Source organism: Mustelus asterias, chromosome 1 (assembly GCF_964213995.1).
Source record: "Mustelus asterias chromosome 1, sMusAst1.hap1.1, whole genome shotgun sequence".
Classification (NCBI taxonomy): domain Eukaryota; kingdom Metazoa; phylum Chordata; class Chondrichthyes; order Carcharhiniformes; family Triakidae; genus Mustelus; species Mustelus asterias.
The window spans coordinates 116,486,016-116,512,559 of NC_135801.1; the positions used below are offsets into that span (position 1 = coordinate 116,486,016).

At 42.6% G+C, this 26,544-nt stretch overlaps 1 protein-coding gene across 1 annotated transcript in view; it reads left to right on the forward strand.

Moving 5' to 3' along the window:
* Positions 1-26,544, forward strand: part of cep135 (centrosomal protein 135) — a 106,905-nt gene that overhangs the window by 68,896 nt on the left and 11,465 nt on the right. The window contains exons 16-22 of the mRNA XM_078217396.1: positions 3,773-3,888; positions 9,776-9,930; positions 12,222-12,277; positions 12,372-12,540; positions 14,747-14,857; positions 21,430-21,615; positions 24,520-24,729. Coding sequence (XP_078073522.1) covers positions 3,773-3,888; positions 9,776-9,930; positions 12,222-12,277; positions 12,372-12,540; positions 14,747-14,857; positions 21,430-21,615; positions 24,520-24,729 — 1,003 coding nt within the window. The remainder of the gene's footprint in view (positions 1-3,772; positions 3,889-9,775; positions 9,931-12,221; positions 12,278-12,371; positions 12,541-14,746; positions 14,858-21,429; positions 21,616-24,519; positions 24,730-26,544) is intronic.

A 26,544-nucleotide genomic window follows, 5' to 3' on the forward strand; every position in this document is an offset into this window, starting at 1 on the left:
TTCAGATATGAAATGTAGCTACAAGATGTTCATTTGTACAAAATTGGTCATGATTAAGATAACCTTAGCTATCACAAGAATCTGTTGTCACACTTACATCTCTACCTATTGCGACTCCTGTACTTATGTTTTCTCAAAGTTCCACCTTCATGGCTCTAGGGTTTTATGTGCCTTTTTACCAGCTGGAATCCATTAGTTCACCTGCTCAAAATGCAAATCTTCAACTGTAATGTACATTCAACTTATTCTGGAAAATGCTTTATTGCACATAGATAATTACTTCAAAGCTGTTCACACTGATGCTCTGTATCCTCCATCAATAGCAGGCTGTAAAAGCACCCAGTCTCGTCTCGACCTTCTGTGTAGCCAATCTCAGCACCACAAAAATGTGAAGCCAACACAAGCTTCATAAGCTCTCCTTTTCACATATCATAATATATCTCTGTTCATGCAAAATGAGGTAATGGGAGAAGTAGAGCAGATGGATGGCAGATAAGGAAAGGGAAAGCCCCAGTTTTATCATAGAATCATACAGTGCAGAAGGAGGCCATTCAGCTCATCAAGTCTGCACCACAATCCCACCCAGCCATATCCCCATAACCCCATGCTAACCCTAGCTAGTCCCCCTGACACTAAGGGGCAATTTAGCATGGCCAAAGCACCTAACCCGCATATCTTTGGACTGTGGGAGAAAACCGAAGCACCCGGAGGAAACCCACGCAGACACGGGGAGAAGGTGCGAACTCCACACAGACAGCGACCCAAGCTGGGATCCAAACCCAGGACCCTGGCGCTGTGAGTCCGCGGTGCTAACCACTGTGTCACCATGCTGCCCTGATTATGATGAATTATTGCTGGAAAAATGTAACGATGAAGATGAGATGGAGTAAGCTGGTGAAAGAGTTTTATTATATTATCCAACCATTCTGGACAAACAAGAATTTGGAAATTAACAATGACTCCGTTATGCCAGCAGGAACAGAGAGGAATGTAAGAATGCAAATGGCGGTGTGCCACTGACGGTGTTTATTATGATGTTTCTGAATCGAATACAAAGACCTCTGTGGAAATTTGTTGGAAAGTCAGTGTAACTCCCAAAACGAATGTAAATCGTGACCAGCTCTTCATGCTGAGGCAGATGACTGAAAAATGTTGGGAATATGGTTAAGAATCATTTAATTTGTACAAGGCTATCTCTCTTGTGCACAATTAAATCAAAGCAAAATCAACTCTTGCTTCATAATACCTGTTACAGATCTGAGAAATAATCCAGGTTTGGACTTTGTTGAGAGATTTTCGATTAGACCAAATCATACCTGGAGCTCTCCATTAATCTCCGCTCTCAGGAAAAAAATAGATCAGTTCCCATCAAAAGCTATGAGTATTCCTGCAGCTTATGGCTATAATATTGTCAGTCAAAATGATGCAAATGAGATTAGCTAAATGGATGCATGGCTCAAAGATTGTAAACTCTCTTGAGGCTCACAGATTCGTGTTTGTGGGGCACTGGGAAAAGTGGGGGCTGTACCGTTGGGACGGTCTACAACTGAACCGTGCTGCGGCTGGTCTTCCAGTGAGCCACATAACAAGGGAAGTAGAGAGGGTTTTGAACTAAATAATGGGGGAAAGAGATCACATGGGTGGCACAGTGGCAGAATGGTTAGCGCTGCTGCCTTACAGCACCAGGGACTGGGTTCAATTCCCATCTTGGGTCACAAAGAACAAAGAACAATACAGCACAGGAACAGGCCCTTCGGCCCTCCAAGCCCGCGCCGCTCCCCGGTCCAGGATTGAATCCTGAATCCAGGATCCCCGCCCAATTTTCCAGCCTATCTACATACCAATATCCTATCCACCGAGCTGTCCCTCACAGCTACGATGCTTTGTTCATTACAACCTATTAACTCACCCCCACCCCCCCATTCCAGACCATGTGATCTCCAGGGAGAGGCGAAAACCCAGAGTGAAAAACCCCAGGGCCAATATGGGGAAAAAAAAATCTGGGAAATTCCTCTCCGACCCCCTGAGGCGATCGAAACGAGTCCAGGAGATCACAATGGCCCTGATCGGAAAATGCTTCCCAACCCTAGTCATTTCCACTTCCACGAACACCATATGAATTCCCTGCCCCCGAGACAGGTTCCCAACTATCCGCAGTCTCGCTCTGTACTGGCACCAGCAAGATGATCATAGAATGAAGCCTTGAAACGAGAAACAAGGAACAATTAGCCCGCGCCGCTCCCTGGTCCAAACTAGACCACTCTTTTGTATCCCTCCATTCCCACTCCATTCATATAGCTGTCTAGATAAGTCTTAAATGTTCCCAGTGTGTCCGCCTCCACCACATTCTGTGTGGAGTCTGCACGTTCTCCCTGTGTCTGCTTGGGTTTCCTCCTGGTGCTCCAGTTTCCTCCCACAGTCCGAAAGGCGTGCTGGTTAGGAATTGAACAGGTATTTTATGTCCGTCCTCACTATAGAGGAAACAAGTAACATGCCAAAAATAGCTGTAAATCAGGAAATGAAAAGGAGGGAGCAACTCAGGAAAATGTCAGTAACTAGAGAAGAAGTATTGAGCAAATTGTTGGAGCTTCTGGCTAGATGCAGCCATGGCCACAAATCATTTTAACAATTTTACACATCTTGCAACGGCCCCTGTATCTTGTGACACCTTTGCATTATCCTGCCTGCTATCAGAGCTCCCCACCTTTCTCAGCGGGGTTGCCAGCAGAACATGATTGCAGGCTCTCTTATTCAACCACCTTGGTGCCTGTTCTGCCTATTGTCTTAAATTGAACAGTTTTCATCTCCAATAATACCATGCAGGTAGCAAGGCATCAACAGCTGGATTGTGACACGTTTTTGGACCCAAATGTCATAAGGTCCCACCCAGTGTCTCTGGACCTGCTACTTCCATTCCTAGCAACCAACCTCATCCATCTGTCTCCCTGATAACCGTCTGAAATTAAACCAGTCTGTTCACAACTTTAGTGACATATTTGAGCCCAAGGTCAGCTTGCATCCTTATAGTCATTTGGTCACTAAAAATATCCTTCTCCATCTATAGTAACATCACCAGACTTCACCCTACCTCAGCTCATCTGCTACTGAAATCATCATCCATGACTTTGCTACCTCTAGACCTACTTCAATGCCCGAAAACCCCATCTGGTTCGCGAATGTCCTTTAGGGAAGGAAATCCGTCGTCCTTACCCGGTCTGGCCTACATGTGACTCCAGAGCCACAACAATGTGGTTTACTCTCAACTGCCCTCTGAAATGGCCGAGCAAGCCACTCAGTTCAAGGGCAACTAGGGATGGGCAATAAAGTGCTGGCCAGCCAACGACGCTTATGTCCCATGAATGAAAAAATTAGCCACCCTAAAGGTAAACATTCAATAAATGTGGAATGTCATTGAAAAACAAAATATATTCAGCATGGTGTGCAATTAACATATTGCATGACTTATTTGTTGATATGGCAAATGGATGGACAGGAGCCACAAAATGTTTGGACACAAGCACTCCATTTCCCAATACATTCCCAATACATTTAGGGAAAGATAGCTGAAGGAAGGAAAGTAAATCAGGTTGATGACTTAAAGATGACAGCATGATTTCATGCATCAGGAGGTACCATTGCTTGTAGCTAAACACAGGACTACTTCCCAAATTCAAAGACAAATCATACAGTGCTGTATCAACTGTTCGACACTTCTGTAGGTATCCGTAGATGATCCTTACTAACAAATGGCTGTATTATTTCAATACTTCAGGTTGCTGAATGAACACCTGGAGAAGTCTCTTGCAGAAACGCAACATCGGTTGTCTATGAAAGCCAAAGATCTTCAGACATTTCAAGACCGAATTGCTAGACAGGAGGAAAGACTAGGTAACAATGATGCAATAAATCTGATGAACCATATTATTAAAATTCAAAATATTTAACTACAAAATCAGTACAAGTACAGGCTTCTATAAATTTATATATGGGTTTAAAATGTTGCTAAAGCACACAACCACTTGTGTTCATATGGCACTTAGTGTTCAAATCACTGCACAAAGGCAGAATCGAAAAATGGCTTTTTACCCAAGGAGCTGTGAGATAGTAGCCAAAAGCAGAGAGCCTTAAATGAGGAAATGGAGGGAAGCAAGTGACAGGATATTTTAGAGCTTGGGGTGTAAGCGTTTACAGTCACAACCATTAAATTATAGCTGATAGTGTCATGAATTGGAAATTACAGAGAACCTGCTATGTTGAGCATTGTAATTGTCAGTGTTTTATGTGCTTATGCTGTCATAGATTGGTAGGTAACTAATGTAACCCCACTATTCAGCACGGTAGCACAGTGGTTAGCACTGCTGCCTCACAGCGCCAGGGACCCAGTTCGATTCTCGGCTTGGGTCACTGTTTGTGTGGAGTCTGCGTGTTCTCCCCATGTCTGCCTGGGTTTCCTCCAGGTGCTCCGGTTTCCTCCCACAGTCTGAAAGATGTGCTGGTTAGATGTAGTGACCCGAACAGGCGCCAAAGTGGCGACTAGGGGAATTTCACAGTAACTTCATTGCACTGTTAATGTAAGCCTTACTTGTGACTAATAAATAAACTTTAACTTTATTCAAAAGGGAGGTAGAGGGAATACAGGGAATTATAGACCAGTCAGCTGATGTGGATGGTTGGGAAAATGCTTGAGTCCATTATAAAAGACTTAATAGTAGAGCGCTTGAAAAACAGTGGCATGGATTTATGAAAGGGAAATGATGATAGACAAATCTGAAAATTTTCTAGGATGTAATGAGTAGAATTGATGAGGGAAAGCCAGTTGGTACAGTTTATTTGGACTTTCAGAAGGTTTTTGACGAAGCTCCCACATAAGAGATTAATGTGTGAAATTAAAGCACATGGGATTGACGGTGTAGTGTACTGAAATGGATAGAAAATTGGTTGGCAAGCAGAAAACCGAGTAGGAATAAATAGGTCTTCTCCAAATGGCAGGCTGTGGTTAGTGGGGTATCACATGGGTCAGTACTAGGATCCCAGCTATTTACAATAATATGATTCTGGGGAGCAAATATGTAAGGAGATTACAGATAGCTCCAAGAAAAATAGGGTGGTAATAGTAGGGGATTTAAACTTTCCCAACATTGACTGGGACAGCCATAGTATTAGAGGGTTGGATGGAGAGAAATGTGTTGAGTGTATCTCGGAGGAATTTCTCATTCAGTATGTGGATGGCCCGACTAGAGAGGGGGCAAAACTTAACCTCCTCTTGGGAAATAAGGAAGGGCATGTGACAGAAGTGTTAGTGAGGGATCACTTTGGGATCAGTGACCATAATTCTATTAGTTTTAAGATAGCTATGGAGAATGATAGGTCTGGCCCAAAAGTTAAAATTCTAAATTGGGGCAAGGCCAATTTTTATGGTATCAGGCAGGAACTTTCAAAAGTTAATTGGGGGAGTCTGTGGGAAGGCAAAGGGACATCTGGTAAATGAGAGGCTTTCAAAAATGTGTTAACCAGGGTTCAGGGTAAGCACATTCCTCAGAGTGAAGGGCAAGGCTGGTAGAAGTAGGGAACCCTGGATGACTCAGGATATTGAGGCCCTGGTCAAGAAGAAGAAGGAGACACATGCCATGTATAGGCAGCTGGGATCAAGTGAATCCCTTGAAGAGTATAGGGGTATAAGAGTAGAGTTAAGAGAGAAATCAGGAGGGTAAAAAGGGGACACAAGATTGTTTTGGCAGATAAGGCAAAGGAGAATCCAAAGAGCTTCGACAAATACATAAAGGCCAAAAGAGTAACTAGGGAGAGAGTAGGGCCTGTTAAGGATCAACAAGGTCATCTATGTGCGGATCCACAAGAGATGGGTGAGATCCTAAATGAATATTTCTCATCAGTACTTACTGTTGAGAAAAGCATGGAAGTTAGGGAACTTGGGGAAATAAATAGTGATGTCTTGAGGAGTGTACATATTAAAGAAGGTGGTGCTGGAAGTCTTAAAGCACATCAAGGTAGATAAATCCCCGGGACCTGATGAAGTGTATCCCAAGACATTGTGGGAGGCTAGGGAGGAAATTGTGGGTCTATTAGCAGAGATATTTGAATCATTGATAGTCACAGGTAAAGTACCTGAAGATTGGAGGGTAGCAAATGGTGTGCCTTTGTTTAAAAAGGGCTGCAGGGAAAAGCCTGGGAACTACAGAGCCTCGTATCTGTAGTGGGTAAGTTGTTGGAAGGTATTTTGAGAGACAGGATCTACAGGCATTTAGAGACGCAAGGACGGATTAGGGACAGTCAGCATGGCTTTGAGTGGAAAATCATGTCTCACAAATTTGATTGAGTTTTTTGAAGGGGTAACCAAGAAGGTAAATGAGGGCAGTGCAGTTGATGTCTACATGGACTTTAGCAAGGCCTTTGACAAGGTACCGCATGGTAGGTGGTTGCATAAGGTTAAATCTCACGGGATCCAGGGTGAGGTAGCTAAATGGATACAAAATTGGCTTGATGACAGAAGGTGGTTGTAGAGGGATGTTTTTCAAACTGGAGGCCTGTGACCAGCGGTGTGCCTCAGGGATCAGTGCTGGGTCCACTGTTATTTGTCATTTATATTAATGATTTGGACGAGAATATAGGAGACATGGTTAGTAAGTTTGCAGATGACACCAAGATTGGTGGCATAGTGGTTGCAACGGGATCTTGATCAATTGGGCCAGTGGGCTGATGAATGGCAGATGGAGTTTAATTTAGATAAATGCGAGGTGATACATTTTGGTAGATTGAACCAGGGCAGGACTTACTCAGTTAATGGTAGGGTGTTGGGGAGAGTTACAGAGCAAAGAGATCTAGGGGTACATGTTCATAGCTCCTTGAAAGTGGAGTCACAGGTGGACAGAGTGGTGAAGAAGGCATTCAGCATGCTTGGTTTCATTAGTCAGAACATTGAATGCAGGAGTTGGGACGTCTTGTTGAAGTTGTACAAGACATTGGTAAGGCCATACTTGAAATATTGTGTACAATTCTGGCCACCCCATTATAGAAAAGATATTATTAAACTAGAAAGAGTGCAGAAAAGATTTACTAGGATGTTACCGGGACTTAATGGTTTGAGTTATAAGGAGAGCTGGGTAGACAAGGAATTTTTTCTCTGGAGCATAGAAGGGTGATCTTATAGAGGTCTATAAAATAATGAGGGGCATAGAGCAGCTAGATAGTCAATATCTTTTCCCAAAGGTAGGGGAGTCTAAAGCTAGAGGGCATAGGTTTAAGGTAAGAGGGGAGAGATACAAAAGTGTCCAGAGGGGCACTTTTTTCATACAGAGGGTGGTGAGTGTCTGGAACAAGTTACCAGATGTAGTAGTAGAGACAGGTACAATTTTGTCTTTTAAAAAGCATTTAGACAGTTACATGGGTAAGGTGGGTATAGAGGGATATGAGCCAAATGCAGGCAATTGGGACTAGCTTAGGGGTTTAAAAAGAAAGGGTGGCATGGACAAGTTGGGCCGAAGGGCCTGTTTCCATGCTGTAAACCTCTATAACTACCCTGCCATCAGGAAATCCTTCCTGCATATACCCTAACTAGTCTTGGTTAGAATTTTATAGGTTTCTATGAGATTCCCTCTCATTCTTCTGAACTCCAGCGAATATAATCTTAACCGACTCAGTCTCTCCTCATGCGTCAGTCCCGCCATCCCAGGAATCAGTCTGGTAAACCTTTGCTGCATGCCATCTATAGCAGGAACATCCTTTCTCAGACAAGGAGACCAAAATTGCACACGGTCTTCCAGGTGTGGTCTCACCAAGGCCCTGTACAATTGCAGCAAGATATCCCTGCTCCTGTACTCGAATCCTCCCACTATGAACAAAGAACATTACAGCACAGGAACAGGCCCTTCGGCCCTCCAAGCCTGCACCGACCATGCTGTCTGACTTAACTAAAACCCCCTACCCTTCCGGGGACCATATCCCTCTATTCTCATCCTATTCATGTATTTCTTAAGACGCCCCTTAAAAGTCACTAACATATCTGCTTCCACTACCGCTCCCCGGCAATGAGTCCCAGGTACCCACTACTCTCTGTGTAAAAAATCTGCATCGTACATCTCCTTTAAATCTTGCCCCTCGCACCTTAAACCTGTGCCCCCTAGTAATTGACTCTTCCACCCTGGGAAAAAGCTCTGACTATCCACTCTGTCCATACCTCTCATAATCTTGTAGACTTCTATCAGGTCTCCCCTCAACCTCCATCGCTCCAGTGAGAACAAACCAAGTTTCTCCGACCTCTCCTCATAGCTAATGCCCTCCAAACCAGGCAACATCCTGGTAAATCTTTTCTGTACCCTCTCCAAAGCCTCCACATCCTTCTGGTAGTGTGGCGACCAGAATTGAACACTATATTCCAAGTGCGGCCTAACTAAGGTTCTATAAAGCTGCAACGTGACTTGCCAATTTTTAAACTAAGTGCCCCGGCCGATGAAGGCAAGCATGCCATATGCCTTCTTGACTACCTTCTCCACCTGCATTGCCACTTTCAGTGACGTGTGTACTTGTACACCCAGATCCTTCTGCCTATCAATACTCTTAAGGGTTCTGCCATTTACTGTATATTTCCTATCTGTATTAGACCTTCCAAAATGCATTACTTCACATTTGTCTGGATTAAACTCTATCTGCCATCTCTTCGCCCAAGTCTCCAACCGATCTATATCCTGCTGTATCCTCTGATGGTCCTCATCGCTATCCGCAAATCCACCAACCTTTATGTCGTCCGCAAACGTACTAATCAAACCAGTTACATTTTCCTCCAATTACAAACAGCAAAGGTCCCAGGAGTGATCCCTGAGGAACGCCACTTGTCACAGCTCTCCATTCAGAAACGCACCCTTCCACTGCTACCCTCTCTTTGACCGAGCCAGTTTTGTATCCACCTTGCCAGCTCACCTCTGATCGCATGCGACTTCACCTTCTGCACCAGTCTGCCATGAGGGACCTTGTCAAAGGCCTTACTGAAGTCCCTGTAGACAACATCCACTGCCCTACCCTCATCAATCAACTTCGTCACTTCCTCGAAAAACTCGATCAAGTTCGTGAGACACGACCTCCCCTTCACAAAACCATGTTGCCTCTCACTAATATGTCCACTTATTTCCAAGTGGGAATAAATCCTGTCTCGAAGAATCCTCTCCAATAATTTCCCTACCGCTGATGTAAGGCTCACAGGCCTGTAATTACCTGGATTATTTTTGCTACCTTTCTTAAACAAAGGAACAACATTGGCTATTCTCCAATCCTCTGGGACCTCCCCTGTAGCCAGTGAGGATACAAAGATTTCCCTCAAGGCCCCAGCAATTTCCTCCCTTGCCTCTCTCAGTATTCTGGGGTATATCTCATCAGGCCAACATACCATTTGCCTTCTTTACCGCCTACTGCACCAGTATGCTTATCTTCAGTGACTGATGTACGATGACACCCAGGTCTTGTTGAACATTACCCCCTCTCAATTTATAGTCATTCAGATAATAATCTGCCTTCCCAAATTAGCTATAGCTCTTGCAGCTAAAGAGATCAAAGGATATGGAGAAAAGTGGGAACAGGTTATTGAATTGGATGATCCACCATATAATGAATGGCGGAACAGGCTCAAAGGGCCGAATGGCCGACTGCTGCTCTTATTTTCTATATTTCTGAAAGACAAATATTACAGTAATGTTTTTATGTAAACAATGGAGGTGGATTGCAAGTGGTCTTTCCGAATATAACATTTTTAATATATTTTGTTGCTTAGATGAGTTCAATAGACAGAATTCTGCTCAACGGGAAGAAATCAACTTATTAAAAAGTACAATATCAGCTCTAGACCAGGAAAAAGATTGCCTGCAGGAAGCTGTGGATGACAAAACTGAAAAAATTGCTACTTTAGAAGATAACCTTGCCAACCGGGTAAATGCACTAATGTAATCATTCCAGTGTTAAGTTAGTCTTTCTGCCGTGCGTTCGCCATTCAGTGAGCAGATTATAATATCTGGCAGTTTGTCATTCACTGCCTGAGTTAAAAAACTTATGTAAAAAATCATGTTCAAAGAAGTGCAGCTGTTTTCTTGTTGTGGCATGGTACTGAATCCAGCCATGACTAAATTGAATATGCTCCCTTTTTCTGATGAGAGTTTTAAGGGCATATTCTGTAAGGCACTTCTGTAAGGAGGTGAGTTTGAGTGTGTGCAAGAGAGTTAAATTCCCTAAAAGTGTTGTTGAATCAAGATCTCAATATCATCCTGTCCTCTCCTGGGTATTACCTGGGAGACTTTGAAGGTGAGAACTTTGCTCTCTCTATCCCACCCACCGCCCCCTTACCCATGCAGCTGTCAGGTACGACATTTAAATGTTCTAGTAAAAAATTAAGTTCCGTTTTAACCCATGAGACTGGATTTAACAGACAGTGGATCTGTTTCCAATATACGTGGGATTTACAAGGTTCATCCAGGTAGGTGCACAGTGTGGAAAGCTTCTTCAGTCTAGTTGACAAGCTGGAAAGTATTTGATCAGTAAAATTGAAAAGCTCCAGTCATGGCCAGGTGAGAGGGCATGCTGTTCACAGCACTTCTTCTCAGCGAGTGCTTTCAGCACTTGAAAGATGATTGCTCAACTTCTTCTAAATCACTTCACTTGTCTAGCATTTAACTTGCAGATCCCTGCTGCCAGTCCACCTCAGCATGGGAGCGGCTTATGCAGATTTACCCTGTACCTCTGATGAAAAGCAAGGGGGGGCAATAGCAGCAAACGCTTTCTCCTCAGTCACATATCACTCCACAGTACAGAAAGGATGTTTGCAGAGATCCAGCGCCAAGGAGGTACGACTCCCAACACTGCCTACAGGCAGAGAGAGGATCAGCTCCCTCAGCATGTAGGGACACCAGTGCCTCATTAGGCCCAGCATCTGTGGCAGGTCATTGTTGACATCTGCAGCTTCCCAGAGCAGTAAAACAGCTGAGCTTGCATAGCCAACAAGGTGCCTGTCACTGGGCCACCTCCCCGGACTCTGCTTCTCCTTGAGGTTCTATGTCTGTCTTCTGCAAGGAGAGGAAATGAGTTATAAATGTGTGCAATGATTTGCGTGGATATCGGTGCACACATTGGGGCCTATTTTACCATTTTGATTCTGTGTGCTGGGCGGACTTGAAACTGGGAGTGTTTCAGAACCGACTTTTAGACCCATTCTCAGGCGCCCCCATACGCACTGAAAAAATATCAGCGATTCCGAATCACGCTGCACAAGCCTATGGGCAGGACTTAATGCACCCGAAACACTGCAACTCCGATTGACATCCCCAACTGCGCATGTGCAGAAAAAAAAAGATAGAATGCAGCTGTCCTGCCACATCGCTCCAGGGCCAGTTAATGCCTCCCCCTGGCCTCCACAGACATTGCCCCACCTCCCCAAATTACTGACACCCCTTATCCCCGCCACCCAGACCGATCATGGCCCCTCCCCCCACCCTTTCCCCCTCCACTGACCTCAGGCAGAGTGGCCGTGGAGCCCCCTTCTCTCCCCCCCCCCCCCCCCCCCGTCTGATCTCAGGCAGAGCAGCAGCGGACCCCCCTTCCCATTAATGATCTCGGGCAGAGTGGCAGCAGACCCCCCCCTTCTCCCTCACTGATCTCAGGCAGAATGGCAGCGAACTTCCCCCTTCCACACTCGCCCCCCCCCCCCACCCCCCCAACCCAGCGATCTCAAACAGAGAGCCGTCGGACCCACCTTCTGCCGTGCCCACCCCCCCAACCCCCACAAGCGATCTCAAGTAGAGAGCCGTCCGACGGTCAGTACTTACCTGCTCACTAGCTGGAGCGCCCAAATCGGACTTTTGTATTGCGCCGAATCTGGATGGGCGAACGTGGAGGTCATGGCGCCAAGAGGGGAGCCCACTACACGGCCACCACTTGCGTCTCCCAGCAGGCCCGAATGAGTCACTCACCTGATGAAGGGGCAACACTCCGAAAGCTCGTGCTGCCAAATCCACCTGTTGGACTTTAACCTGGTGGTGTGAGACTTCTTACAATAATTATTCTAGTAACAGTAAAAATAGGAAATTTGTAGGCATCCGAAGAGCCAACAGGGATCTGAAAATGCACATGTATACCCATTCTTGAACATTACTGGTGTACTAATGATGTGTTTTTCCTTTGCTCTGAGAAGTTAGTGATTTGTAAGATGCCAATTTTTACTCCTATTATAGGAAAAGGCCATAACTAATATGAAAATTACTGTGACTGAACTAGAATCTGCACTAGAGTAAGTACAATGGTTAATGTGACAGAACTGATATTCAACTTTGTATGTTTTAAAAACTGATATGTACAATTCTTAAATCCTCATTTTGAATCAGCCTTTTGAATGACACTCTAAGTAACCGAGACCGGGAAATAAATTCCTTACGTCGACAGCTAGATTCCATTCATAAGGAGTCAGTGGAATTAGAACAAACTCGACACGATGCTTTGAAGGAAAACCGTTGTTTACAAGATGACTTGGCTCAAATGACAAGAGAAAATCAGGTACAGTAACAGTAATTATTTGTTTAAACATTTAATCATCTGCAAATTGTACCTCTCTTATCCATACTTGTTAAACAGAATTGTTCTTCCACTTTACAAATTTTGTTTTTAAATTTGAATGATTTAATAAAAAGCACTTCTTAAACCGTTTGTGAATTCAATCTTTTTGAGTTCTTAATGGTGGAGTCCAATGTAATTTTTACATTGCATGCAAATACCTAGGTATCCATGCAAAGTGTTATTATAATTGCCTTTTTTCCAAAATTGGCATCTTACAATTATTGGCTATAAATGTGGCATCAAAATCTCAGTAATAAGATAGCAAATGTGAAGTGATTTCAACTGCTTTCTTAACAAAAACCCACCAAAGGTGCTACTCTGATAATGAAGTACCACTGCTGCCTCTTGTGCAATGCACAAAATCTGTCAAAGCACAACAAAATCAAAGACTGATAAATGTATAAAAATGAGGGTGGTCATCTGGACCCACTTAGCTCATTCATCTAGAAGGATCCAACAGTTCCCAGCACAATATTCAACCAACTTGTTAAATGTTTCCAGACTTTTTTTGTATGATCCTATGTATTTACCGCTTCTTAACATAAAGTTTTTCTTAAATTTGCCTTTTATCAATTTGTATCCCTGGTCCTGCAGTCAAAACCTACCCCTTTTATAGCGGCTTCCATTCAAGGCATTAAAAAAAAACAATATTCTCCAGTCTTTCCTTTAAACCCAGAAAGAAAGCAAAATACTGCAGATGCTGGATCAGAAATAAAAACACAAAAGTCAGTTCTGTCGAAGGGTCATTTAGAGCTTTAACTCTGTTTCTGTCCACAAAAGCTGCCAGACCTGTTGAGTTTATCCAGCATTTTCTATTTTTATCTTCTTTCAACTTATTCTTCTGATTGTCTTGTGGCTCTTGCCAAACTGCAAAAAGAGCTTGAATGTTGCTTATGTTATCTCAAATAGAACTGTACACATTAATTGAGATATGGTCTGGCCAATTTGAACGTGACTTGCTCTAACTTGTACTTTACTGACTATATACAGCATTTGTAAAACTTTTAAAATTCATTTACGGGACTTTGGCACCACTGGCTGAGCCAGCATTTATTGCCCACCCCTAACTGCCCGCCATTTCACAGGGCATTTGAGATTCAACCACACTGTTATGCAGTCACATGTAGGCAGATTTCCTTCCCTAAAAGACATTAGTGAACCAGATGGGTTTTTCCAACAATCGACAATGGTTTCATGGTCATCATTAGGCTTTTAATTTCAGATTTTTATTGAATTCAAATATCACCATCTGCTGTGGTAGGATTTGAACCTGGGTCCTCCGATCTTGTCCAGGGTCTCTGGATTATTAATCCAGTGACAATATCATTACACCACTGCCTCCTTATATATGTATATATGGTTCAACATTCCATTTGTTTTGTTGCTCCTTTTTGGGCAGAAACCACATCTATTAAAAGCTTCAGATACTTTACTGCAGAAGTAAATCGTGCATCCCAATTCCTCACGGGACAACCAGTCTCATGCCCAAAAAGATATCTCGGTCAAGAATCAGTCTATTCAACCAAACAAAGACCCATGAAGAAACTCACAACTGAGAGTCAACGCCATCCTTGAATGAATGGATAGCCAAAGACAGCACTGTCATATCTACATTGCTACACATTACATTGCACATCTGTCTTTAACTGCAGAATGGTACTCTCAAGTGTCAACATAAATCAGAATGCTGAAATGCACCGCCAGTAAATTTAATGAGCAACGATTTAATGAATTCCAAGAATCAGGATTTGTACTGGCTTCATATGATTGTGTGCTTGCCTCTGTAGATTGGCTGAGTGGTGTTAACATTATCCAACATTTCTTTGTTGAATGTCTTGTTGGACACAGTAACATAATCAATGTAAGTTTAAAATTTGAAATGGTTGATTCCCAGAGTACTGTGTGTATGTGTTACTTTGGGTACAGTTGAAAAGGGTCCTTAGTCCGATGTCTTCCAAATAGAATTCTATTTAAACTTTTAATTTTCTTTAGAAATGGTGAATGCAGTGATTAAAAAGTATAACCTATGATGATTGTGATTGCTTTGCCCATTTTTATCTTTACAATAAGCACTTTAGTAATTATGTATCTATTACAATAAATTAATAAAGAATTTAATGTTAACCTTCACTAATCTTTACGCTAGGCAATCAACAATGAACTCGAACAAGCTTTGCATGAAAAGGATGAATTCAAATCACGAGTGCATAGCTACATCAATGAGGTGGCAAGAATAGAGAGCTTAATGGTTGCCAAGGTAAGAAGTGGCAAAAGATCATCAGAAACCTAGTACATTTGTCTGTTATTAACCATAATAATGTATTTTCTTTCTTACAGCTGGTTTCTTAATGTAAGCTTTGAGTCAGAGTAAGGCTGATCATTCTCTAACAAATTATTTACCAATTGATTAGTAAGTCATTCAACCAACTGAATACATTAAGGCAGGGGTCCCCAAACTGGAGTCCATAGTCCGCGGGAGCCATCCATGGGTCTGTGACAGGACAGGGGCATTCGTAAAATTTGAAAATATACTGCAGACCTACTTGTCCGATAAAAGACTGGCTTCTCAATAAGCCAGCTTCTATTTGGATGAACTGGAAACCGCATGAATCTCAAATCGTCATTGCAGAATTCGAGCGTCGGAGTGGGGACGGGTGGGAGGGTGCGTGAGAGAGGGGCTGAGTGTGTGAGAGGGGGGGGGGGGAAACGTGAGTGTGGGAGAGAGGGCGATTGGTGAATGTATCCAAATGAGCCAATGCAATTTTAATAAATTTTTGTATAAGATATTCTTACCAAAATGTGTGTTCTATAAGTTATAGTGATGTTGTTGAGTCTCAAAGTGACGTGGCTAGATTCTTGTTAGAGATGATCGTTGTCTGTCACTTGAATGTCACACTGTTACCATAAATTTGCAAGCACAGACTGCTCCAGTATCTGAAGAGTTAGGAATGGACTGAACACTGTGCAGTCATCAATGAACATCCCCACTTCTGACCTTATGTTGGAGGGAAGTTGAAGTTGAAGCAGTTGAAGTTGAAGCAGTTGAAGATGTTTGGACCTAGGATACAGTCCTGAAAAAATCCTGCAGCAAGTCCTGAGGCTGAGATGATTGACCTCAAACAACCACCACCTACTTACTTTCTGCTAGGTATGCTCCAACCAGTGAAGAGTTCCCCCCTCTTCCCACTAATTTCAATTTTTCTAAGACTCTTTGACGCCACGCTTGGTCAAATGTAAGCTTAATATCAAGACAATCACTCTCACCTCACCTCCAGAATTCAGTGCTTTTGCTCGTGTTTGCACCAAGGTGGCATTGAGGTCTGGAGCTGTAATTGGCCAGTCTGAAATTATCCTGCATTTTGTGGGTAGATACTCAGGTAATTTACCACATTGGCGTGCAGATACCAGTGTTGTAATTGTACTGGAAGAGATTAACTAAGGGCACAGCTAGTTTTGGAGCATGTAGGATGGCAACAACACCTCCTCCGCGATCATCCTCAACACCGGTGCCCCACAAGGCTGTGTCCTCAGCCCCCTACTATACTCCTTATACACCTATGACTATGTGGTCAAATTCCCCTCCAACTCGATTTTCAAGTTTGCTGATGACATCAGTGTAGTGGGTCGGATCACAGACAATGATAAGATGGAGTACAGGAAAGAGAGAGACAATCTGATGAAATGGTGCAGCAACAATAATCTCTCCCTCAATACCAACAAAATGTAGGAGATAGTCATCAACTTCAGGAAGCGTAGTTGAGGACATGTCCCTGTCTCCATCAACGGGGATGAATGGAAATGGTCGAGAGCTTCAGGTTTCTAGGTATCCAGATCACCAACAACCTGTCCTGGTCCCTCCATGCCAACACTATAGCTAGGAAAGCCCACCAATGCCTCTACCTTCTCAGGAGGCTAAAAAAAGCTCAGCATGTCTGCCACGACTCTCACCAACCTTTACGGATGCATCATGGAAAGCATTCTTTCTCGTTGTGTCACAGCTTGGTACAGCTCCTGCTCTGTCCAAGTCTGCAAGAAACTACAAAGGGTTGTGAACGAAGCCCAGTCCATCACGCAAACCAGCCTCCCACCCATTGACTGTCTACACTTCTCGCTGCCTCGGAAAAGCAGTCAGCATAATCAAGGACCCCATGCACCCCGGACATACACTCTTCCACCTTCTTCCGTCGCGAAAAAGATACAAAAGTCTGAGGTCACATACCAATCGACTCGAGAACAGCTTCTTCCTGCTGCCGTCAGACTTTTGAATATTATGTTGATCTTTCTCTACATCCTAGTTATGACTGTAACACTACATTCTGCACCCTCTCCTTTCCTTCTCTATGTATGGTATGCTTTGTTTGTATAGCGCGCAAGAAACAATACTTTTCATGTATACTAATGCATGTAACAATGAATCAACTCAAATCTTCAGCACTATCTCTGGATGGTGTCATGGTTCATAGGCTTTGCTGGATCTAGTGCTTTCACCCATTTCTGGATGTTAAACGGAGCGAATCGAATTGTCTTGTGATGGTAGGTTCCTCAGCAGGAGTCTGAGATGGATCATCCACCAGCATATTTGACTGAAGATGCTTATAAATGCTTCTGCCTTGCCTTTTGTACTCACATGCTGGGCTCTGCCAGCATTGAGGAGGGGATGCTTCTGGTTAGTTGTTTAATTGTCCACCACCATTCATGACTGGATGTGACAGGATTGCAAATTTTTGATCTGATCTATTACTTGTGTGATTGCTTTGTTCTGATTATAGTATGTGTGCTGCTTCTCCTGTTTGGCATGTATATAGTCCTATGTTGGAACTTCACCAGATTAGCACTGCATTTTTTAGGTATACCTAGTGCTGCTCCTCGCATGCTCTCCTACACTCTTCTTTGAACCATAGTTGGTTCACTAACTTGATGGTATTGGTAGATTGTAGCACATGCCAGGCCATGAGGTTGTGGATTGTGATTGAATGCAATTCTGTTGCTGATGGCCCACAGCCCATTATGGATGCCCAGGTTTGAGTTGTTATATCTGTTCCTTGTCTTTCCCATTTATTAATGTGACAGTGCCATACAACATATTGGAAGGTATCCTCAGTGTGGAGATGGAACTTGATCTCCATTAGAACTGTGCAGTAGTCACTCATCAATAATCCTCTGGGCAGAGGCATCTGTGACAGGGAGATGGGTGAGGTCAAGTAGATTTTCCCCCTCAGTGGTTCTCTCATCACGTGCCACAGGCCTAGTCTGACAGATATATCCTTCAGGAAATTAGCCAGTAGTGATGTTACCAAGCAACTCTTGGTAATGGGCATTGAAGTCTCCCACCTATCTTCAGTGCTTCTTCCAAGGTGTACAACATTGAAGTGTACTAATTCATCAACTGAGGGAAGACAATCAGTGGTAATCAGCAGGTGATTTCCTTCCTCATGTTTGACGTGATGCCATGAGACTTTATGGATCGGAGTAAATATTGAGGACTCCCAGGGTCACTACCTACTGATGCTTACTCTGTGCCACCCCCTCTGGTGAGTCAGTCCTGCTGGTGGAACAGAACGGACCAAGGGATGTTGATAGACAAGGCTGGGACATTGGTTGTAATATATGATTCAACAGGTATGCATGGCTGTTGCTTAGCTAGTCTATGGGACAGTTCTCCCAATTATTTCATAAGTCCTCATATTAATGAGAATAATTTTGTTGGGTTGACTGGGCAAGGTGTGCCGTTGCTGATTCTGGTGCCCAGGTTGATGATAAGTGGCTGTCGGTTTTATTCTTAAATTGTTTGTAGTGGTTTGATCCAACTCAGCTTGCGAAGGGAAGTTGAGTGTCAATCACATTGCTATGGGTGTGGAGTCAAATCAGAGGAAGACCGGGCAAGGAAGCAGATTGCTTCCCAAAGGGTTTCAGCAAAGCAGATGGCTTTTTACAACAATCCAGCAGTTTCATGATTTCTAGTAAAGTTGTAAGAATGCTATGAAGGACGACAGAGCAAACATTTGCTAGAATAATGCTGCTATTCTCATAGCCGTTCTCTCGGAGGCAGACTGTACTGGCATGTAGACCACCATCTGATGTTGCTCCACCTAAGTCATGGCCCAGCAGTATGGAAGTATTCAAATGTGTAATATAATTTTATGCAAGGAGAAGACCTTAGCAATGAAAGCACACAACTTTTGGTCTCTGTAAATAACTTAAGAACTCACCAATCATGACCTGCAGCTTTCATGTTGGATATTTGTTGTTCCAACCAGTAAATCTTGGAAAATTGTTTCTTTCCATTGTGGCCTTTAAAGTGAAGTTCCTCCTTTCTATGTGGCAGCACCCAATACTGTGTCCAAATGCATCTGCAAAGTTAGAATGAGGTCCCAGAGGAAATTTGGGTATTCAGTTCCTGATCTCAAAAAGATACATTCTCCGTGCACGGTGGCACAGTGGTTAGCACTGCTGCCTCACAGCACCAGGGACCCGGGTTCAATTCCTGGCTTGGGTCACTGTCTGTACAGAATCTGCACGTTCTCCCCGTGTCTGCATGAGTTTCCTCCAGGTGCTCCGGTTTCTTCCCACAAGTCCAAAAGATGTGCTGGTTAGATGCATTGGCCATACTAAATTCTCCCTCAGTGTACCCGAACAGGCGCCAGAGTGTGGCAACTAGGGGATTTTCACGGTAACTTCATTGCAGTGTTAATGTAAACCTACTTGTAACACTAATAAATAAACTTTAAACTAATTGTTGACAGGCAGCGCCACGAGAAGAAACATGATTCTACTGGATTTGTATAAAATCAACCTGTACTAGTAAAGATAGTTCTGTCTTGTGAAAAGCAACAAGAGGCCTCATATCAATCATAGAAACTAGAAGCAGGAGTAGGCCATTTGGCCCTTCGAGCCTGCTCCACCATTCATCTTGATCATGGCTGACCATCGAATTCACTATCCTCATCCCCCTTTCCCCCCATATCCCTTGATCCCTTTAGCCCCAAGAGCTATATCTAATTTCTTCTTGAAATCAGACATTTTGGCCTCAACTACATTCTCTGGTAGTGAATTCCACACATTCACCACCCTCTGGATAAAGAAATCTCTCCTCACCTCAATTTTATCTTCAAACTATGACACCCCCTAGTTCTGGACTCCCCCACCATTGGCAACATTATTTCTGTATCTACCCTGTCTAACCCTGTTAGAATTTTATAAATTTCTGTGAGAGGGGATCTCATAAAAACTCGCTGTACTCCCTCAATAGCAAGGATATCCTTCCTCAGATAAGGACACCAAAATTGCACACACTACTCCAGGTGTGGCCTCACCAATGCCCTATACAATTGCAGCAATACTTTACTATCCCTATACTTAAATCCTCTCACTATGAAGGCTAACATACCACTTGCTTTCTTTACTGCCTGCTGTACCTGCGTGCTTACTTTCAGTAACTGATGCACGATGGCTCCAAGGTCTCGTTGAGTATCCACCTCTCTCAATTTACACCCATTCAAGTAATAATCTGTCTTCCTATTGTTGCTACCAAAGTGGATAACCTCACATTTATCCACATTATACTGCATCTGCCCTGCAGATGCCCACACACTCAGCCTGTCCAAATCACACTGAAGCATCTCTGCATCCTCCTCACAGCTCACCCTCCCACCCAACTTTGTATCATCTGCAAATTGGACATAATACATCCAGTTCCTTCTTCCAAATCATTAATATCTTTTTTTTTAATTTTGTAAAATGCACGTACAAAACCCATTCTACTTTGGTTACTGTTTGTCAATGGGAGTCTCTGCACAAATCTGTTAGATTAGAACCTAACAAATAGTAGGAGAAAGCCATTCAACCCTTTAGGTCTCTTCTGCCCTTTAATATGATCATGATGATTTTCTACATCTATTCCACTTTTCCTTTATCTCTTAATTTTCTTAGAATTTATATTCTTTTGACCTGTGTAAAAAAGGGCTTTGACAAAGGGTCATTTGGACTCGAAACATCAGCTCTTTTCTCTCCTTATGGATGCTACCAGACCTGCTAAGATTTTCCAGCGTTTTCTCTTTTGGTTTCTTTTGACCCGTGTCTTGGGTATACTCAACAACTGAGTACCGACAACTCTTTCGGATGGAGAATTTCAAAGATCCACATAACTGAGTGGAGAAATTCCTGCTCTTTACAGTCCTTAATGACTAACCCCCTAATGCTGAGACTGTGATCCTTAATTCTAGATGGCATATTCAGATAAACATCCTCCCAGCAGCTACCCTCTCCGACCCCTTTAAAGAATTTCATGTTGTGGTGAGATTTTTTTTTCATCTAACTTTGAAGGAATATAGAATCCCTACAGTGCAGAAGGGGGCCATTTGGCCCATCGAGTCTGCACTGACCACAATCCCAACCAGGCCCTATCTCCGTAACCCCACATATTTACCCCGCAAATGCCTTGACACTAGGGTCAATTTAGCAAGGCCAATTAACCTAACTTGCACATCTTTGGACCGTGGGTGGAAACCGGGACACCAGGAGGAAACCCACGCAGACACGGGGAGAATGTGCACACTCCATACAGACAGTGAACCCAGGTCCCTGGCACTGTGAGGCAGCAGTGCTAACCACTGTGCCACCATGCCATCCCAAACATAGGCCTATTATATTCAATCTCTGCCCATAGGGCGATCCCCTCAGCCCAGGAATCAGTCTAGTGAACCTTCGCTCCACTCTCTGGTGGACCAATCCCTAAAAATGAAGATGAAAGGAGAATCAGGTTTGGTCTGTATGTTCTGCAGGTGTTCTTCAGTTTGAAGGATTTATACTTATCTATTTTGTTGATAATAGGAACAAGAACTCCATCATATGCTAGAGCAATTCCGAATGGCAAGTAATCAGGCTGAGAACTGGGAGCACAAGGCCCATCAGGCAGAAGGAGAGAGCAGTTCAATTCGGCTGGAGCTCCTGTCTGTGGACACAGAGAGACGGCATCTTGAGGAAAGAGTGGTCAAGCTGGAAAAGGAAATAGAGGAGGTATTGTATTAAGTATCGACACAGTCTGTAAAACTAAAATGTATTAAAAATTAGTATCCTATTCAGTCATTTTACATAATATCGGAACAAAATCCTGAAACTCCCTTCTTTACAGTGGGAGAGAGAGGTCAGGATGTGTCTGGTCCATGTGGGGTGGATTTCCCCAGTCAGAAAGAGGCTTCCGGTGGCCATTTAAAGGCCTCATTCGGGGCAAGGACAGGCTTCCCATCCAAGGCCCTGCCGGCCCCACTGTAAACTCGCAGTAGGGGTCCCTGAGAGAATCCCACGCATGTATTTTCATGTTCCCCTCACCTCAAAACCCACTTGGTGGAACATAAAATTCAGGCTTTTGTATGATTCCATCTACACTCCTTGCAGTTCTGCTTGTGTTTATCTCATCAAATTTGGGTAGGTACTTTCTATCCCAGCATCTGAGAAAATCATGAATAAATGCCATGATGTGGAGATGCCAATGTTGGACTGGGGTGGGCACAGTAAGAAGTCACTCACCTGATGAAGGAGCAGTGCTCCAAAAGCTCATGGTTCCAAATAAAAATGTTGGACTTTAACCTGGTGTTGTGAGACTTCTTTTATTTATTTATTCTTATTAGTTTAAACAGCAAAGCCAATGCTTCTACCCAACCCTTCAACACTGACTTCATATGCAGTATTCGCAATCTGTTATGCAAATCAAGACTTGGCCTAATGTCACACATAAAATGACATTGTAAGAAGTCTCACAACACCATGTGAAAGTCATGAGCTTTCAGAGCATGGCTCTTTCATCACTAACCTGATGAAGGAGCAGCACTCGGAAAGCTCGTGATTCCAAATAAACCTGTTGGACTTTAACCTGGTGTTGTGAGACTTCTTACTGTGGCACCAGCTGTCTGCTAGAAGTCTTTTTATTACTGCTTCAATGGCTTAAATGGGGTTATGTTTATTTTTACTCTGGGCCTCAGGTACTTTCTGGGATTTTTTATGACCCTTCAATGTTGAGGGGAAAACTGATCAGAAAGGGGCTTCCAATGGCCATTTAAAGGCTTGCTTCGGGGCAAGGGCAGGCTTCCCATCCAAGGCCCTGCCCCCCCCCCCCCCCCACTGTAAACACGTAGCCGGGATCTCTGAGGGAATCCCACCCATGCAATTTCATGTTCCCCTTGCATAAAATTCAGGCTTTTGTATGATTCCATCTACACTCCTTGCAGTTCTGCTTGTGTTTATCTGATCAAATTTGGGCAGGTGCTTTCTTTCCCAGCATCTGAGAAAGTCATGAATAAATGCCATGATGTGGAGATACCAACATTGGATTGAGGTGCGCACAGTAAAACGTCACTCACCTGATGAAGGAGCAGTGCTCCAAAAGCTCCTGGTTAAAATAAACCTGTTGGACTTTACTATGAATAAATGCAGTGAACAGTTGAGGTCACAACACAGATCCTTGTAGGACACCACTAGTCACGTCCTGCATATCTATCCATTATCACTACTTTGTATCCTGCTGCTCAGCCAATTCCCAACCAAGTTAATAATTTGTCTTTAACTCCGTGAGCTTCAACTTTAGTTAACAGTCTCTTATGAAGAAACACCTTCTGGAAATCCATATAAATAATAACTGCTGCTATTCCTGTATAATATTTTAGTCACATCTTCAAAGAATTCAATCATAAAGCAATCATGTCAAGAGAAGTCATCCAGAAGTACTTTTGATGCAAATTAACAGCCTCCTTTGATGTGGGCCCCTTCTGTGTGTTGTAGAAATAGATGTTCACCAGTATCAAATGGCAGGATCCTCATGGAAAGCATCCACAAACCAACACAAATTTCATATAGATGATCTGTTTTAAAACTGATCAGAAGGCATTTTTTTTTAAACCTTCATTGCTTTATTTGGTGGGAATTAAAAAGACACAATGCTCCAAACTGATTGTGAAATTGCTGTGAAATCAGCCTTGGCTGATGTGAGGTGGCATTCTTGTGGAGATTGATTGGACTGTTAAATTACTAACACTCTGGCTGTAAGCTTCGTCACTCTATCCAATAGATTCTTCCAGTTTATCAAAATAACTCTTCATTGTATGTTGTTGCAGCAGGATCAATACATAGTGGAACACATCTGGTCAATTTGTCAGGTTTTCAAATCTCAGCTGGACACTTTTTCAATCATAATTTATTTCATCATGTTGCTGTGTAGTCTGAAAGTTTTTCCTTCCTCCTAATAACCTTTCCTTTCCTATTACGAGGAAACTCCCTAACAGCTCTGTCGGTGTCCATACACTGCATAATCTGTAGCAGTTCAAGAAGGCAGCTTCATCACCACCTTCTCAAGGGTAATTAGCGAAGGTCAATAAATGCTGGTCTAGTCAGCGATGCCCATATCCTATGAGTGAATAAAAACAATTATTCACACAGTCAATCTTGAATTCTTAACAATTGTTTCTCTATTTTATTTCTGGTATGTTAAAATTGGCTGTACACTCCCTGTCACTGGAGCCACGCTCAGCAGGAGGCCCAGGGAAATCATTGTTGCAGCCACATGTCTAACGGGAAATGGATGAAAGGTCATTCCTCACATTTTTTGAGGAACCTTCTGTCCCTTTTCTAGTGGACAAGAGGCTTGAAAATGCAGCCCAAACTTTATACAACAGTGTGTGGACTGAGTATTACAGGTGGAAGTTACTCAAAAGCAATGTCCCAGTAATGCCACACCCCATGTGACATCTGTGCTGTTGTATGTAGAGGTTGAACTTCTATTAAAGAGTAAAGAAGAATATTATTTCACATTTACTTATAGATTTCACTATCAATTAACTTCTATGCTATCATAAAAGTTTGTTTCAATGTTAAAGTGAAAAATGTGGACATATTTTCATGTGCTTTACTGTTGATTCTTCTTTAATTTAGCACATAAATGCCCAGCAAGCATATGAGAAAGATATTTCATGTACTACTAAATGCATGACCAAACTGGAGGAAGAGTTACGACAGACACAGGCTGAGAAATGCCATGTTTTAGGGGACCTAGCTTCAGTCAGAGAACTGTGTGCCCAGCTGGATTCTAACAAGGAATTGTTGAGTCGGCAGTTTGCTTCTAAGAGTATGGAGCATGAAAGGGTATGGTTAGATTAAATCTTGTCTATGCTTAATTTAAAGTAAGATTTTTAAATGATTGTTAAATGGTTATTTTAATCTGTCAAGAACTGTCTGTATAATCATTAGTAATTATAATTTTGTATTTCCTACTTTTGTTAACCCCTTTCTTACTAAGAGCAGCCTGCAGATGTGACTTTAAGAAGGGAAACCCAGATGGTAACATTTTAGCACTTCAACTTTGGTGCAACAAGTCAAGAGCACATTACAAAATAAGGCTCCTTCCAAATTATCATTTAAAGTGGTCTTAAAATTTTACATTCTCTCAGCAGACTTGATACTGTTACCAGAGCCTCCATCATATAGTGACTTTTTCAAATATTCATCTGAGTTATTCCTATAGAAATGTCTAGCAGAATAAATTGTGAATATAATTAATCGCTTTTTGGCAAGTTCGCCTTTGAATTAAGATAGGGTTGAATCACAAGACTTTAGTAATCAACCTCTAATTAGAGCTATTATGGAGCTACAAGTCATCATTATTCCTTGTAAAGTTTTTATTTGGCCCAGAATGTATATTATCGCCCCAGTTTTCTAAAATTGCTCTACAATGCATTATTGTTACTTAATTTTAGATTACATTTTAGAAGTATTATAATTCTAGGTCTCCTTATGATTTCAACATAGATCTTTTTGACATACTTTTACTGTTTTTGCAAAATAATTACAAAGCGACCATTCAGCACATCTTAATTCACTCATCTAGAAAAATCCGAACGTTTTTCTCAAAGTATCATTCATTTGTTTCATAAATGATTTTGATGTCACCTCCATTGCTCTACCTAGATGTCAATTTCACACTCCTTTGTGAACTACAATTTACTCAATAAATTCAATTTATTTACTCTTATTAGTTTAAACAGCAAAGCCAATGCTTCTACCCAACCCTTCAACACTGTCTTCATATGCAGTATTTGCAATCTGTTATGCAAATCGAGGCTTGGCCTAATGTCACACATAAAATTACATCATAAGACGTCTCACAACACTATGTGAAAGTCACAAGCTTCCGGAGTGTTGCTCCTTCATCGCTCACCTGATGAAGGAGCAGCTCTCCGAAAGCTCGTGATTCCAAATAAACCTGTTGGACTTTAACCTGGTGTTGTGAGACTTCTTACTGTGGCACCAGCTGTCTGCTAGAAATCTTTTTATTGCTGCTTCAGTGGCTTAAATGAGGTTTTGTTTATTTTTACTCTGGGTCTCAGGTACTTTCTAGGATTTTTTATGACCCTTCAATGTTAGGGGGAAAACTGGTTGGCAGGTCGTGTTTTGGACAGTTTTTTTTTCTTTCCAGTGAATTCAAGATTTCACTTTTAATTTGGCTGCTGGCTGCAGTTTTAGTTTAGAAGGGATGGCTATCAAGTTGAAAAGAAGTATTTCTTTCTCTCCCTGGTTTTGCAAATTCTACTGTTAGCTGGAAGCAAGGTTCCTGGTCTTCTTGGAGTGGAGAGTCTACTGTAGGTGGTTGGCTTGCCTAGAGTCTCTCTCTCTCTGGTGTTTTGGGAAGCTGTTCTGACTTCAAGCTGGTCTGTGTGTATATCAAGAGGGCTGCTAGAAGTTACAAGGTTGGAAAGTCAGGGTTTCAATTCTTCACCCAAAGGACTAAGTTCCAGCATCACGTGAGCATTCTTATTTTGTGTGTTAAACCTGTGGCAAGGGTTTTATTTATGGGATTTGTTTGGTTGGAACGGTGTTTAGCTGTTAAGATTTGTACAATATCATGGTTGTTTTTTTCTTTCTTGTTTGTAATTGGTAAAAGTTATTGCTAATTTTCTTTCT